The 15,907-nt window shown below is 35.0% G+C and overlaps 3 protein-coding genes across 4 annotated transcripts; 2 read left to right on the top strand and 1 right to left on the bottom strand.

Annotated features, from left to right (window-relative positions):
• The first annotated feature begins 910 nt into the window (after positions 1-910).
• On the top strand, positions 911-6,433 carry ATMS1 (Cobalamin-independent synthase family protein). Of its 2 annotated transcripts, none has more exons than XM_007029961.3 (12): positions 911-1,070; positions 2,312-2,664; positions 2,761-2,848; positions 3,427-3,554; positions 3,645-4,036; positions 4,144-4,307; positions 4,472-4,552; positions 4,670-4,836; positions 4,924-5,029; positions 5,131-5,381; positions 5,477-5,678; positions 5,785-6,433. In XM_007029961.3, exons 2-12 carry the CDS (start codon positions 2,315-2,317, stop codon positions 6,151-6,153), a joined length of 2,298 nt encoding a protein of 765 aa, XP_007030023.3. In that variant the 5' UTR covers positions 911-1,070; positions 2,312-2,314; the 3' UTR covers positions 6,154-6,433. The 2 variants fall into 2 exon arrangements, with proteins under 2 accessions (XP_007030023.3, XP_007030024.3); XM_007029962.3 differs by lacking the exon at positions 911-1,070 and adding an exon at positions 1,141-1,313.
• A 436-nt stretch (positions 6,434-6,869) lies between these two features.
• On the bottom strand, positions 6,870-8,008 carry LOC18599819 (uncharacterized). Its single transcript, XM_018121590.2, has 2 exons — positions 7,622-8,008; positions 6,870-7,411 (listed from the first exon to the last, which is right to left on the bottom strand). The coding sequence occupies exons 1-2, from the start codon at positions 7,940-7,942 to the stop codon at positions 6,941-6,943; spliced, it is 792 nt and encodes a 263-aa protein (XP_017977079.2). The 5' UTR covers positions 7,943-8,008; the 3' UTR covers positions 6,870-6,940.
• Positions 8,009-10,179: 2,171 nt separating this feature from the next.
• DRB4 (double-stranded-RNA-binding protein 4) lies at positions 10,180-15,735 on the top strand. Its single transcript, XM_007029964.3, has 6 exons — positions 10,180-10,473; positions 11,906-12,043; positions 13,137-13,372; positions 13,515-13,734; positions 14,472-14,654; positions 15,252-15,735. The coding sequence occupies exons 1-6, from the start codon at positions 10,245-10,247 to the stop codon at positions 15,590-15,592; spliced, it is 1,347 nt and encodes a 448-aa protein (XP_007030026.3). The 5' UTR covers positions 10,180-10,244; the 3' UTR covers positions 15,593-15,735.
• The last annotated feature ends 172 nt before the right edge of the window (positions 15,736-15,907 follow it).

Genomic DNA, 15,907 nt, shown 5'->3' on the forward strand with positions numbered 1-15,907 from the left:
AATTATGGAGTAATATTTTAACATTGGAAGGTCACATATTAGACCATGTTCATCTAAACAAATTAAAAAAAAGAAAATTAGTTTTTTTTTCCTATTTATCAATTTGGTTTACAAGATAAATTTAATTTTGTCATGACATTTCATGATCACATAGTGCATAAGAAGAAATAAAATTAAAAAAACCCAATAATATATCCCTCAAATCCAATTCATTTTGTTTGAAATAAAGTTACTCTTCTTGACATAAACAAAATTATTATGTTGTAGCTAATTAATAATTACACTTAATGTACCAATAAATAAAATGTTGAATAATGATGAGAAGATCAATTTATTTTTTCTTTTCATTCATAATGGTGCTTCATAATAATAATTATTTTTATAAAAAAATTGATTAATTTTTACCACATTCATATCATATGATTATTGATTTTGATTATACAGATTTTGTCTTGTTGATTTTTTATTGGTAAAATTTAAATATATTGTATTTTTTTAATTTTATTTATATTGATTTGATAATTTATTATATTGAATATAATTATTATGATATATAGGAAAGTGTATTGAATATAATTATTATGATAAATATAGGAAAGTGTAAATATAATATAAAAAGTTATTTATAAATATTAAAAATATATAAAAAACAAAAAAAAATCTTATCTTACAGTTCACCAACATTTGGCACACAAAATTATAAAAAAGCTTATAAAATAATAAAAAAAATGGGTGTGCCCCACAAGGATACATAACTCTTCTATAATAATTCCTATATTCTCACACCCACCCACCCCCAAAAAATCCCACGCGCTCCTGCAAAGAAAAGCCGCGCGTGGGTTATTAATAAATGTCAAGAAAACTTAAAAAAAAGAAAGTGAAGGAAAAAAATTGATACAGATTTGAGATCTGATTGGTTTTGCAGTCTTTGGTAGCCAGTAGCCAACATTTTGGCTATAAATAGGCACTACTCCACTCTCACAAGTCGTGCCGCTTCTTCCTCTGCATCTCTATCTCTCTCCAAGGAACTCTTCTGTAGCTTATATCCGGTTCCACCTCCGTTTACTACGGTACGGTTCGGTTCCTCCTCACACTGCTCTCCTTCATTAATTGTTGGTTCTCCTCTTCCATCATCATCCATTAATTGGTTCCCACTCTTCTTTCATTCACTCTTAAGCCATACCCTATTGACGTTCCTTTCTGGGTCTATTTGAAATGATATAAACTTCTCTCGAAGTTTTTAATTTTGGTTTTTCCTTTTTTTTTTGTTTTACAAGATTAAAGATTTCTTTCTCTTTTACTGAGATCTACTGGTAAGTGTCAGCATTTTAACTTTCCCTGGTGATTTTCTTTCTGGGTTTTCATTAATACGATTTGGACTGGGGTTTTTCAAAAACATTGCAAAAACTGGCCTTTTCTATTGAGATCTATTGAAAAGTGTTAGCATTTCTAACTATCCGGGTTGATTTTCTTTCTGGGTTTTAATTTTATGATTTGAAAAGTTCATTTTCAACTTGGGTTTTTCTGGAAGCAATTAATATTTTCATTTGATTTTCTTTCTGGTTTTTTATTAGTATTTGAATTTTATCTCGGGTTTTTGTAATAGATAAAGATTCTGTCTTTTTTTAGTGAGATCTATTGGTTAGTGTTAGCATTTGATCAGTTTTTTTGTATTATCTTTTCATTTTGTCTGTTTGACAAAGTAATTTAAGAGATCCAATCTTTTGGGGTTTTGGAAATTATAGATCTAGTGTTTAATTTTTGGTGTCATGGTATAGATCTGAAGTCAAGTAAGCACTTTGGCTTTTGCTTTCAGTGTAGTGTTATATTATCTTAAAACTTTTAGATCTGCATTTTGTTTGGTTATTTATATAAAGGTATCTTTATTTCTGATTCCTTAGGATTCCTACTTTACTAAATCCATGTAATGCCAATTGAGATCTTGAATTTAAATGTTTGCCTTTTGTCTAATAATTGTAAGATACTCGTTAAGTTAGTTGGCTCAAACTTAAATTTATTTTGACGCTTTTTTTTTTCTCAGACCAAGTTTTTGCTTTCATATGCACATTTTTTAGGCACATAATCTTATGCTAGTAAGTGTATGTTACTCTTTTTTTTAGCTCATAACTTCTAAAAACAAAAATTCGTATGAGCTTTTGATCTCAGTTCATACTGAATTTTAGATGCATCATGGATCTTAGCTTTGATTCTGATGATTTTAAATTCGGAAATATAGGACAAGGAAAGTTATCTTTTATATCAGATTTTATAAAATAATGCTGATGTTTGTCTGTTCTTTTATTTGATTCAGAAAATGGCCTCCCACATTGTTGGATATCCCCGCATGGGACCCAAGAGAGAGCTTAAGTTTGCTTTGGAATCTTTTTGGGACAAGAAGAGCAGCGCCGAGGATCTGCAGAAGGTTGCAGCTGATCTCAGGTCATCCATATGGAAGCAGATGGCTGATGCTGGGATTAAGTACATCCCCAGCAACACTTTCTCTTACTATGACCAGGTGCTTGATACCACTTCAATGCTCGGAGCTGTTCCACCTAGATATAGCTGGAATGGTGGGGAGATTGGATTTGACACTTACTTCTCCATGGCCAGAGGAAACGCGTCTGTGCCGGCCATGGAAATGACCAAGTGGTTTGACACCAACTAGTAAGTCACCAATCCTGGTCATACTTATTCTGCGTTGTTGTCCATGCTGAGTTTTGTGATACTAGTACTTATATTCTGTGCAATGTGTTGATTCAGCCACTTCATTGTTCCTGAATTGGGACCTGATGTTAATTTCTCTTATGCATCTCACAAGGCAGTGGATGAGTACAAGGAAGCTAAGGCGGTATGTTTCTTTGAGTCTGATTTTTTATGTATTGTAACAGTGTAGATTTTTTGTGTGTCATGTATACTTATGCTAATAGCTCAGTTAGGAAATAGAGCTAAGGTATCTTGGTTCTGTAAGTACAGAGCTGACTCTGAAATTAGGGCAGTGAGATTGATGAGTATTTTTTCATGATATGGGAAATTTTATGGAAATAGTAGGATTTATAAGTTTGTATAAATCCATCACGATTTATGATACCCTGAATTTGTTATAGCTTCAACAAGGCTATGGACCTAAATGATAAACATCTTTTAGCATACTTTATTTTATGCAATATCTTAGAAAATGTAGTTAACTGGGAAATGGCTCAGGGAAAGGATTCATGTTTGCCAATATTGTGCTGGAGATTCTATATTAGTAATGTTTATAGCTGTCTAGAGTTGTATTTCTGTATGAGTTCTTCTATTTTTTTGAGAATGCCCCAACTGAGCCCACTTATTATTGTGCCCCACATTTATCCTATGTTTTGTACTTCTTATTTGATGTTCTTAGTCTTAATATGAAACTTGGATGCTGATTCTCTGTCCCACATGCAGCTTGGAGTAGACACTGTCCCAGTCCTTATCGGCCCTGTCTCATACTTGCTGCTGTCTAAACCTGCAAAGGGTGTTGAGAAGACCTTTTCTCTTCTCTCTCTCCTCCCCAAAATCATCCCTGTCTACAAGTGGGTGTTGGTTCTCTATTTGTAACTGCTCTATTTTTTTTTTTTTTGTAACTTCTCTAATTTGCTACATAACATTGAATCTCTCTTCAGGGAAGTTATATCTGAGCTTAAGGCAGCTGGTGCTTCCTGGATTCAGTTTGATGAACCCACCCTTGTCTTGGATCTTGACTCTTACAAATTGGAAGCTTTCACTGCTGCTTATGCTGATTTGGAATCGACTCTCTCCGGCTTGAATGTTTTGGTGGAGACCTACTTTGCTGATCTTACTGCTGAGGCATTTAAGACCCTCTGTGGACTGAAGGGTGTCACCGCTTATGGTGTGGACTTGGTTCGTGGAACCCAGACCATTGGATTGATCAAGAGTGATTTCCCTAAGGGCAAGTACCTCTTTGCTGGAGTTGTTGATGGAAGGAACATTTGGGCCAATGATCTTGCTTCTTCTGTCAACACCTTGCAGGAGCTTGAGGCTGTTGTGGGCAAAGGTATTTTATTTTCCTTTGCATTATATGGCTTGTAATTACATGATGAATAATACAATCTTGTTAGCAGTTAATATAGACTGAGCCGTGATTAATATTTTGATGTGCAGACAAACTTGTGGTGTCCAGCTCCTGCTCACTTCTCCACACTGCTGTTGATCTAGTAAATGAGACTAAGCTAGATGATGAAATCAAATCCTGGCTTGCATTTGCTGCCCAGAAAGTTGTTGAAGTCAATGCACTTGCCAAGGCATTGGCTGGTCAGAAGGATGAGGTATCTCCTTATAATTTTGCCACTTGTTTTTGATAGTTTCCTAAGAAACTAGGATAGCATCTTTGGATGGGCCTTAAGCCTTCTAGGTTGGTCTTTTCTGTTTTTTTATTTTTTTGTGGTGCTTTCTCACACCATGGCACTTACTTGTTATTCATCTATTTTAGGCCTTCTTCTCTGCCAATGCTGCTGCTCTGGCTTCAAGGAAGTCCTCCCCAAGGGTGACCAATGAGGCTGTTCAAAAGGCTGTAAGTGTTTGGATCAACTAAAATTCCAATTGTCTTTCAAGTACTGCTCTGCAGTAATCCTTTTCATTGTGGAAATCTTTCTTTGCTTATTATGTTTTACCGTGCTTGCTTTCCCAGGCTGCTGCTTTGAAGAGCTCTGACCACCGTCGTGCAACTAATGTTAGTGCTAGACTGGATGCCCAGCAGAAAAAGCTTAACCTTCCAGTCCTTCCCACCACAACCATTGGATCCTTCCCTCAAACCTTGGAACTCAGGAGAGTTCGCCGTGAATTCAAGGCTAAAAAGTGAGTTAATCTGGAAAATTTCCTTAATATCTTTCTTATGAAATGTCAGTATGACCATTTTATTAACTAGTGCCTCTCTTACTTCAGGATCTCTGAGGATGATTATGTTAAAGCCATTAAGGAGGAAATTAAGAAGGTTGTTGACCTTCAGGAAGAGCTTGACATTGATGTCCTGGTTCACGGAGAGCCTGAGGTGAGCACTCCATTTTCTTTTGGCCTTTTGCAGTAAAAGGAAGATACACATCTATGGTTTGTTCTTGGCAAGCATCCTAACTATTACTTACAATTGGGCAGAGAAACGATATGGTTGAGTACTTTGGTGAGCAGTTGTCTGGTTTTGCTTTCACTGTTAATGGGTGGGTGCAATCTTACGGATCTCGTTGTGTCAAGCCACCAATCATCTATGGTGATGTTAGCCGCCCCAATCCCATGACTGTTTTCTGGTCATCTACCGCCCAAAGCATGACTGCCCGCCCAATGAAGGGAATGCTTACTGGCCCTGTAACCATCCTCAACTGGTCCTTTGTCAGAAATGATCAGCCTAGGTATGCCTAAGAAGAAAATGTTGCATTTCTGCCAGCATTTTTTTACCTTTGCAATATGAATATCTGTTGACATTCTACGCTTGCCAATTTTCCAGATTTGAGACATGCTACCAGATTGCTTTGGCCATCAAGGACGAAGTGGAGGATCTTGAGAAGGCTGGTATCAATGTTATCCAAATTGATGAGGCTGCTTTGAGAGAGGGGTTACCTCTCAGGAAGTCTGAACATGCCTTCTACTTGAAATGGGCTGTCCACTCCTTCAGGATCACCAACTGCGGTGTCCAGGACACTACCCAGGTTTGTATACTAGCTTCATTGCTTTCTCCTCTCAAAACATTCATATTCTCCAACTGTCTACGATCACCTTAATTCTCATTGGTCTCATCTTTTAAACATATGACAGATCCACACCCACATGTGCTACTCCAACTTCAATGATATCATCCACTCTATTATTGACATGGATGCTGATGTCATCACCATTGAGAACTCACGTTCAGATGAGAAGCTCCTGTCAGTCTTCCGTGAAGGAGTGAAGTATGGTGCTGGAATTGGCCCTGGTGTCTATGATATCCACTCTCCCAGAATACCATCAACCGAAGAGATTGCTGACAGAATTAACAAGATGCTTGCTGTGCTTGAGACCAACATCTTGTGGGTTAACCCTGACTGTGGACTCAAGACCCGCAAGTATGCCGAGGTGAAACCAGCCCTCAAAAACATGGTTGCTGCTGCCAAGTTGCTCCGCACCCAACTTGCCAGTGCTAAGTGAGAGGCTTAAGAGAGATTGGAGATCCTCCTCCCTTGATGATTTATACACAAGATGACAGAGAAGAAAAAAAATTGAAAGAATTATCTGTCTTATCATTTGAATAACTGTGTTTCTCGATGAAATATTTGTTAGGCATAATATGCCCTCAGGGCCAATCGATTTCCTTATTTTTTTTGGGTGGTTTTTTCACTAAATATTTTGTATTTTTGGGAATATATATGCGGCCTTCAAGTTCCTATCGTATCTTAGCCGAATGAAATGTCATACCGTTTTGCATTCACTGTGTTGTTAGCTTCCCTCTCTTTTCACTCTTCCCTTTGAAAGCCATCGCCTCTATCACTTTGCATGATACCGGCAATGAATCTTGTTTTATGCTTCGAAGCATTTAAGTTGCATGGGGTAATTTCACAAGAGATTTTGCAGCAACACTTGTTTCTTCTCGTTTTCTGTTTCTATTGTTGTCCACTGCAATCTAAGGTGTCACCAGGCTCTAAGCATGGTAAAAATTTGTACTACTTGGTTTAATGATTGATGCATAAAGATTGCAAGACCTAACCATTTTTTGCTGGTGCAACTAGTATGTAGGCTTGTCCTCCCCATCCCGATAATGCACAACCCATTTCAGTAATAAATCCAATCGAGAATGGAAAATGGGCAGGGGAAGTTCGTTAAATAAAATTAAAATTAAAATTATAACAAATGATAAAATAATAAAATTCCAAAAAATATATTGATTTTATCTCAAAAAACAAAAAACCGAAATATAGCTCACAATCATATCTAGAATCTAGAACACAAATGGAATCATAGCCTTGACTTTCTCAGGAAAATCTTCAAACTTGGAAAGGTACCATCTCCTAGTGGCATAGCTCCTGCCCATCAAGTAAAAGGTGGTGCCTAGAGCAAATGAAAATGAATTCAAAGTTTGGGAAATGAAGGCAAACCCCCAAAACACTAGAACCTCGAATAGATAGTGAGGGCATGTCACAAAGTCGAACAGCCCACCCTTGGGGATCTTATATTCTTTGGCACCATTGCCTCTCAATTTGGAAAGAAGGTAATGATGGTAGAAATTACCGCTTATGCCTATTGAAAACAAAAGAATTCCCGGACACATCATATCAATTGCTGGCTCTGGAAGTCCCACTGTGAGGTGTTGGGAAAAGATCATGAGTGCACTGGATATGAAGTAACTGAGAAGTATGGCTACCATTGAGTCCATAGCCATTTCACCACTGTACTTGTGAACAAAAAAGGACTGCAAAATGAAAAATTAAAACAATGAAACATGGTTAACAAGACTTGGGGATTATAAAAGAGTAGAAAATTTTTAATATAAAAAAAATATATTATGAAACAACTAGTTATATGTTTTCTGTAGATGAAATGGGAGTACCAGAAACAATGCTTTTACAGGGTAGAACATATTCTCAAACTTGTCTTTACGAGAGACACAGGAGTTATTTACCTCCAAAATCCTCTTGAAGAAATGGATGGTAATGGCAGATTTGAGCAACAAAAACCTGAGACCCTCATCTGGGAACATTCCAAACGAAAAGACCCCGGCAAGGAAAGCTGGTGTATAGAGCGTAACCATGGCAGCTCTACTGGAAAGCTTTATCTTCGATTCTGCAGAAGTTTGTGACCCAACGCCAAAGAACTTAGAATATTGCAAATGTTTCCCTCTTTTTTCTGATAACCCAGAAATCACCAACGGTGTAAAAGATATTAGAGATGTTGCAGTCACGAACAGAGAAGGTGGGAATAGAAATTTCATCAGCAACGACATGGCTTTTCTTTTGTTCCTGCCTTGACTCGTGAACCTGATCTAAGTCTGTATAAAGTTTATGCCTTCTGATCAAATTGCAAACACATATTTAATGGATGCGAATTGGAAAAAGGTGGTTCAATCATTGTACGGTATAATCTTTATAAATTCAAATTTGAATTCGATTAAATAGTATTTTTGATTGATTTCGATTTAAATTAATATGATAAATTAATAATTTATTAAATTTTTAAGATAATATATTTAAAAGAATACATAAGTTTCACTTAATATATAAATTAATAATATTTTTATATATTAAAATTATATATATATATATGTGACTCAATTAGGAAGTTTTTGTAAAATATAATTCTAATCTTATTTGTTTTTTTCTGAAATTGATTTTTTTAAATTTTATTTCTAATTTTTTTAGTGCATTAAGAAACTCTAATATAGTATTCTTGTATTGTAAGAGAAAATTATGCACGATACATGCATATTAAGTTTAATGATTTGAAAAAATTAAAGAATATCTTAATGAATTAAGTTTTTATTAATTGAAGCATAAATTAATAAATTAGTAATTTATTAATTAAATAAATATTTTGATTAATTAATAAAAGTTTAATATTCAAATTAGTTCCTAAACAATGTCATAAAAATCAATTTAATCTCTATCTTTTTATTACGTTTAAATAAGTACCTAAATTTTATTTTGAATCAAATAAGTCTATTTTTTTAACTATTAATTAACGAAACCGTTGGTCATTGGTACATGTGGTACTTTTATACCACATCATCTATCATGTTATAAGATGACGTGGTATTTTAATGACGTTATTATTATGTGACAGTGGACGTTACATTATATTATTGATTAAGATTTATTTGTTTATTTGTTTACCTAAATATTTATTCAAAAATGATTGGTAAAAGATTTAAAACAAAAAAAAGCTAATTTTTTTTTTCATAATCCAACAATAGATAAACTTTTTATTTATAATCTCAAAATATTAATTTATTGTGGTTTAACATTAATTCTAATGTCAATATTTGCTTTCCTCACTTGTGGCTGGCATCCACGAGAGAATGACGAATTTATTGTTCTTTTTTTCTTTCTATTTTCTAGCAAAAAAAAGGTAAAATAGCAATCCAACAAAGGTGAATTAAAATTTTGATCCTTCTCGAATGATCTCATTATTAAGAGAAACTATTACATAAGTCCAGAAATATCTTGTGATTTTTCCTATTGTAGAACTTTGCTAGCTTGGTCTCTCATATGGTTGGGTGAACTTATTTTTGCAGATACACCTTAGCTGGCATATAGTGTTTTATTAGGGATGCAATTATTGAGAAGATGATATTTCCTTTGGTCTACATTTTACAAAGATTTTATTGAAAATGTAATATAAAATTTTAAAATTATCCTTTATTTATCAATTTAATTACAGGTTTAAATGATTAATTCATAGGTTCTTTATCTAAAATTTGTATATGATTTTATCAATTATACCATAATTAAGCATTTAAGGAAAAAAAAAATATAAACATTTAAAGATAAGATATATATATATATATATATATATAAATAAATATCATTTTTTAAATTTAAATAAGAATTAACCGAATTAAGAAAACTGAACTCACCTTCAATTAAGTTTGAATTTGCAGGCCCCTACTTGCACCCATGGTTGGAACGACTAACTTTTTTCCATTTTCCTCCTTCCTCCTCGCACCGATCCCCGGATTCAAATAGTGCCCCTCTCTCCTCCTTAAGAGTTCAACTCGAGAGAGGAGCTTTTTCATTTTGATCTCATTTCACTTCCCCTTAACCATGAAGAAATAATATTTTCTCTGATCCAAGAGAGAATCACTCTCTCTCTCGTGGTGAAAATCTCATACCCAAGCATTATTACATTTGCAAAAACTTAGTATGCCAAACGAAGCAAAGTCTCTCTCGTAAAATAATTCATTTTTCTCGTACCATAAGGCAAATTTAATGATTAATGATTAAAATATCAAATAGTAAAAAAATAAAATTTCACAATTAATTCAAAATAATATCCTTGTGTCATAAGTAGACATAAAGCATTTCATATATATAAATTACAGATTACTGTCTACGGATCATTCCCTTCCCAAAGGGAAAATAATAAACTTTTTTGAACAAAGTTAAAAAAGTTAATAACAAAAAACTCCGTCAACGATAAGTTGAAAAAAAGAAAAACTTATTTTTGTTTTTTTGTGTATATATATATATATATAAATCCTAGTTGTTTTGTCAGTGGAGGGAGAGCGAACAGCGGGGAGGAGAAGAAAAATGTACAAGTCGAAATTGCAAGAGCTATGCCAGAAGAAAGCATGGGACTTACCAGAGTACGACACCACAAAGCAAGGCCAAGATCACAATCCTCGCTTCGAAGCTGCCGTGGTGGTAAACGGCATGTCGTTTCAGTCTCAGAATCCGGTCAAGTCTGCCAAAGAAGCCCAAAACGACGCCGCTCGTGTCGCTTTCCTTCATTTCACTTCTCCCCCTCTTCCTAATCCTGGTACCACATTCTATTTGAGAAAAATCCAAACCCGAAAATATTATTTTCTTTTACTTCTGTTGGGTCCCTAAGAAAACGCGGGAAAATGTGAAGGAAACAATTGATCATGTTATTATTTATAGAAATTTAGATGTTTTCCTTTTTTTTTTTGTTTTAATGTGAAATGAAATTGTCGAAAGTGGCGAAAAATAAAGAAACCCTAAAATTTGAATTTTATGATTTTGGGTGATTTGAAGTCCCAAGGACTTGTTTTGTTTGCGTATAATAAGCTGAATAAATAATGCTTTTTTTTTTTTTTAAATTAAGCTGAATAAACTGTGTTGATCACAATGTTCTTGAATGGAGGTCTTTACTTTGGTTTGGTGGATCGGATTTTATAACTTTGGGAATGGATTTCGGTGTTCATTTCTGTTTTCAGCAATTCAAATAGAAGGTAAAATTATGGTGGGTTGATATTGAGGTTTATGGATTCTAACAGGTGTTCATTGAGGTGTTGTAAGATGCTCTATGCCAAAACGAGAGGAGATGCTCTTCTTATCTAGAGGAGAGCTAATCCTTCTTGTATCATTTTTTAATATCAATCAAATTATTGGCTTAACAAAAAATAAAAATACAAAAAGAAGGTTAAATTTGTAGAGCTAAATGGTTGTTTTCCAAACACTAAATTAGATATCTTTTCAGTTTTCATATTAAATTAGGCCGAATATTGTAAATGAAAATGTCATGGAGAGGATAATTGATCTATGTCTTTAGTTGACAGTAAATTTTGTGGTTTTGTCTGCGTTTAATTTTTTCCCTCCATTAATGCTTTGTCATATCTTTTGAATGGCCTTATCATTTGACGTTGGGAATAAGTTATCGGTAATCATTTGTGGTTTATGTAGCTTTTACATATAGAATTGAATTATAAATTGCCTTTCCAACTCATTATTTTTCGTATGCATTGGAGCTTGTTCCTTTTCCACTTTCCCTTTTGGGTTTATTCACTAATTATTTTTCCAAATTCAATTGCCGTGATCACCTTTCGAAACTAGTGCTTGGAGCTGTAAAGTATAAGAACTGCTGTTAATTGTGAGATTTTTGATTTTATCTTTTAGGAAATAGTATGACAATTGATTGCCTTTAAGATAGTGTGGGTTTTTAATGCACCTTGTAAAGAACTGTGTTGATTTTCTCAGGTACTCTTTCATTGACGTTTCATTAGAAATCATGAGTACCGATATGGTTGTAGATCATAAAATCCTTGTTATATGCACCTCTAGCTCTTTGATTTTTTATGACTTATCAACACATTTTTTTCCTTTGTATTAAAGACTTTAAGATTTATATTTTTTCCCCCTTTGCGTACAAGTTTTCAAGTTTTATTAAATTTAGCATGCATATGCTAGAAAGTAAATTATCTTCTTATGTTTGGTTGCTGTGGTTCTTGCAGGTTCTTCTAATGTAACTGCTAATTTTGATAGTAATATTGAAAACAGAAGGACAGTGCAACCGGGAAGACAAGAAACAAATCGACTTTCTCAGGTCAATGAAACAGGCTCCGTTTGTAAAGATAATCACAGAGTTAAAGGTCAGCAATCTTCTTTTGTACGCCAAAAACCCTAATTTTCCCCACCCACACCAAAAGAAAAACTGGATATGTTGTTTGTTTAGATTTTTTTTTATCATAAAAGATGATTGAAAGTGGTTTATGTTCCCATTTGAGTGCTGGTGTCTCCTCTTGCATTTGAGGTTAGACTTTATACCCTCAAATAGGTACTGAAAATTATACCGTTTAAGTCTCAACCTGGAGCTCAACTTTGTATTGTATCACATCTAAAACCTTTTTTTCTTTCGAGTTTTAATAAAATATATTCTACATGATACATGCTATGTTACTGGCAAGTGTGGTTGTAGATAAGCCAAGTTACTTGCTTAGCAGTCAACAAACAAGCCAAACTCATGCCTAAAGTTAGGTTGCGTTGTTTATTAAAGCTGCACTTAGCTCATGTAGGTTTGGTAGTGTGCGGCTTGCCATCTTCATTAATTTTCTCTTCTACTGAATGTAGCTCATAAATTTGCTTGTTTTGGCTTGATATTGTCTTCATATTCAGCAGTTTGAAGGGTTATCAAGTGAAGCTACCTAAACTTGCCAAGTGCAAACATAGTATTTTGTTGAGCTGAGTGCAATCTTCATAGGAATTGATTTAGCTTAAGTTAGCTAGTTTGAATTCAAGTTCGGCTCTAGCTAGTGCGTTGATTGACCTAGCTAAGCTTGAAACAGTATTGACTAGACTAGCTTGATTTAGCTCCTTGTTACCGTGCTGAGAGAAAGTAATTGAAAATAGAAAAACAAAAGTTCAAAAATTTCATGTCATTGTACTGAGTTCCTGGCCTCTGCTGACTTTTTATTGATGGGAACTGGCTTAGAAAGACTGCCCTTCTGTTTTGATATGCCTGAAGTACCTCATTTAGAATTCTTATGCTTGAATCTTGGAGCCAATTAAAATTTAAAAGAAAAGCAAGAATACAGCAGAGCAGATAGTAGTAACACTGGAAACGCCTTTGATGTCTCAACTGCCTTGTTTTTAGTTATGCTTGCCGGTGTTTTCCTTAGCTTCATCCTAACATGTTATTTTTTGTTAGTCATTATTATCCTCTGACTTGGAATTGATGGCTTATAGATATCCAACACCTGTACAAGAACCAACTGCAAGTTTTTGCTCGAAAGAGAAACGTTGATCTACCAGTATATTCTTGTGAGTGTGAGGGTCCTCCTCATGCAAGCCGCTTCAGGTGCAAGGTCACTTTCAATGAACAAACTTATGAGAGTTTGGAGTTCTTTCCAACAATAAAGGAAGCTGAACATGCAGCTGCAAAAATTGCTTTATCGTCTTTGTCGCCAGATGCTTTTCAAGAGGTCCAGTTTGCTGATTAATGGAGCGTTTTGCCTTTGTTGCTTTGCTGTTGTTTATGATATTCTTGAAAATGTTCAGTTGTTGCACATCGCTAGAGCTTGAGTTTTTTGTCTTTGCTTTCTACTTTTTTGTTTTCTCCTTCAGGAAGACTTTAGCTTCTACAAGAACCTTTTGCAAGAATTAACTCAGAAGGAAGGTTGTCCTCTACCAGTTTACACAACAACTAGATCTGGTGAAGCCCATGCATCGACATTTGTTTCCATTGTGGAGGTAAAAGGAAATGTTTTCACAGGACAGGAAGCAAAAACCAAGAAGCATGCAGAGGTTTTGGCAGCAAAAGTTGCTTACATGAAATTAAAAGAGCGTATGTGCCCTAAACTCCCTGTTCCCCATTTTCTTTTTGAGAAAAACAAAAATAAGAAAAAGAAAGAGACCTTTTTCAACCATACTGTTGATTGTCTATCCTTTTCATTGCCCTTTCTCATTTTTATGTTTGAATTGCATTGTAAATTGGCTTTTGGAAGACACAGGAGAATGAAATTTGTTTGACCTGGATGCTCTAAGGGCATAAACATTTGAGTGCCATGGCATGCAATTCTCAAGTTTTATCACATTGTGGAGAAAGATGATTTATGTTCAGCAAGTCCTGACAAGCAAGTAAAAGGAAAAGAAACCTTTCATATTTTATGCCCTAAATGAATTTATTGGAGCATGAGTTTACTCAAAATAGGCAGTTTCTGTGCTGGGACCATAAAGATTTTTGTGGAACTGGAGACACTTATAACCTTTAGAACTTGCATGTTGATTCTTCTAGGGAATTTGACTCTACTTGAAATCATTATTTTGCCTATCTTTAGCCTAGTGATAAGGCAACAGCATCTGGGGAAAGTAGGTCTTTGGTCCGAATCATAGTAGTGAAAAACAGAAGATATATCAATTACTTGCTTCCAGGAAAGCTTGTAGGTTTGTCATATCATTGTGAATTATTTGTACGAGCACGTTAGTCTTTGGTCCCTGTTTGTGAGTATTATGGTCAGTTCTTAATTTATTTTTCCCATTTGTGAGTAGTTAAAGTGCTTACAGTTATGCCTTCCTTTTCAGGCAAGTCAAATAGAGGCTCTATGGTTATTAATCCTGCCTACCAAGAACGACAAGTGCCTGTGCTCTCACTTTCTCACTCACGTTCAAATGTCAATGCTGATACCCAACAGAATTTTGGACCCAAAGCCTGCACATTATTCAATCCTAGTTCAACTACAAGGGAGGATCAGCATGAGGATATAGGTGATTATTCAACTGGAAACTTCTAGCATTTAATATTCAATTACAGAAAAAGTAGATGGTTGACAAGTTCCTGAAATTACATGCAAATGGTTTTGTATTTGGTGCCTTAGCTTCTTAATGATTATCTTTCTAGAAGTATTTATGCTTTGAAAAGGCCAACACTTGATGTGGATACATCATGAACTACTAGATAGATGGACCATTAGAAACCTACGTGAAAGTGGTGAGTTGAGAAGCAAATAACAATTTGCTTCAGAGACCCATGAGTGCTGGCCTTTTCACTTGGTTAACAGCTAGGTTTTTCTCCATTACATATTCATGCGTGCTACCTTCATAATAAAAATGTCAGTTTCCTGCATTGGCAGTTTTACATAGGTGGGATACACTGCACCGTGCAATCTTTGGTTGCTCACATGGATGAATGCAAACACTTTTGTGCATATACATGCATACAAACACTTTCTAATTCATTAAACTAGTGTACATCTCTTTTCATCTTTGGTAGTCAAATTGTGTGCATCCTGTTGAATATTAACTTCTGATTTACATGTCTTACAGCCATGTTCCTTACAGCATTTTCATGTGAATTGCTTGCAGTTTATGGAACATTTCGCAATCATCTTCTCTCTATTCCATTCCCACAACCAGAAATCACTACAGATTGGCAAAGTAGCTCATCCACATCTAGTCTGTATGATCCTCTTCTTCCGGAAGATGACCTTTCTATGTCTAATTTGCCGTCTAATCACTCAGCTACTACCAATTCAGTTACAAATTCAATCACAATGGAGCCTGTTGCAATGAGTACTGTACCCTGCAACAAGGTCATAGTTCATCCCCGTGTCCCAAACTTGAACTTTCCTGCTGGTAGCACTTTGCTGCCCATGAGTGATGAGAATTGGGTTGCCTTTAAGTTAGAATCTCAACCAAACCAGTGACTTCTATGAACCAAATATTTTATTGCAAATGCCACGTTTTACCATGCTTAGAATTGCGAGACCCCAGGTGAAATTTCATGTTTATGCAACTGCTTTCTGCAAACAAAAACTGATGAATAGAACATATGTAACTCGTTACATCATCTTTGCTCCAGGCTTAGCCATTTTAGGTGTTTGAAAAACTGGACAAAAGGGAAAACATCATTATCGGCCATCTATGGATATGCCTCTTCTAGTTGCTTATGCCTAATGCAGAGTTCATTTTGACTACAGGCATTCCTAGCAATTGGCAATGTGTTAGTTGACGCCGGTAAA

This window comes from Theobroma cacao, chromosome 5 (genome assembly GCF_053813885.1).
Source record: "Theobroma cacao isolate CCN51 chromosome 5, ASM5381388v1, whole genome shotgun sequence".
Classification (NCBI taxonomy): domain Eukaryota; kingdom Viridiplantae; phylum Streptophyta; class Magnoliopsida; order Malvales; family Malvaceae; genus Theobroma; species Theobroma cacao.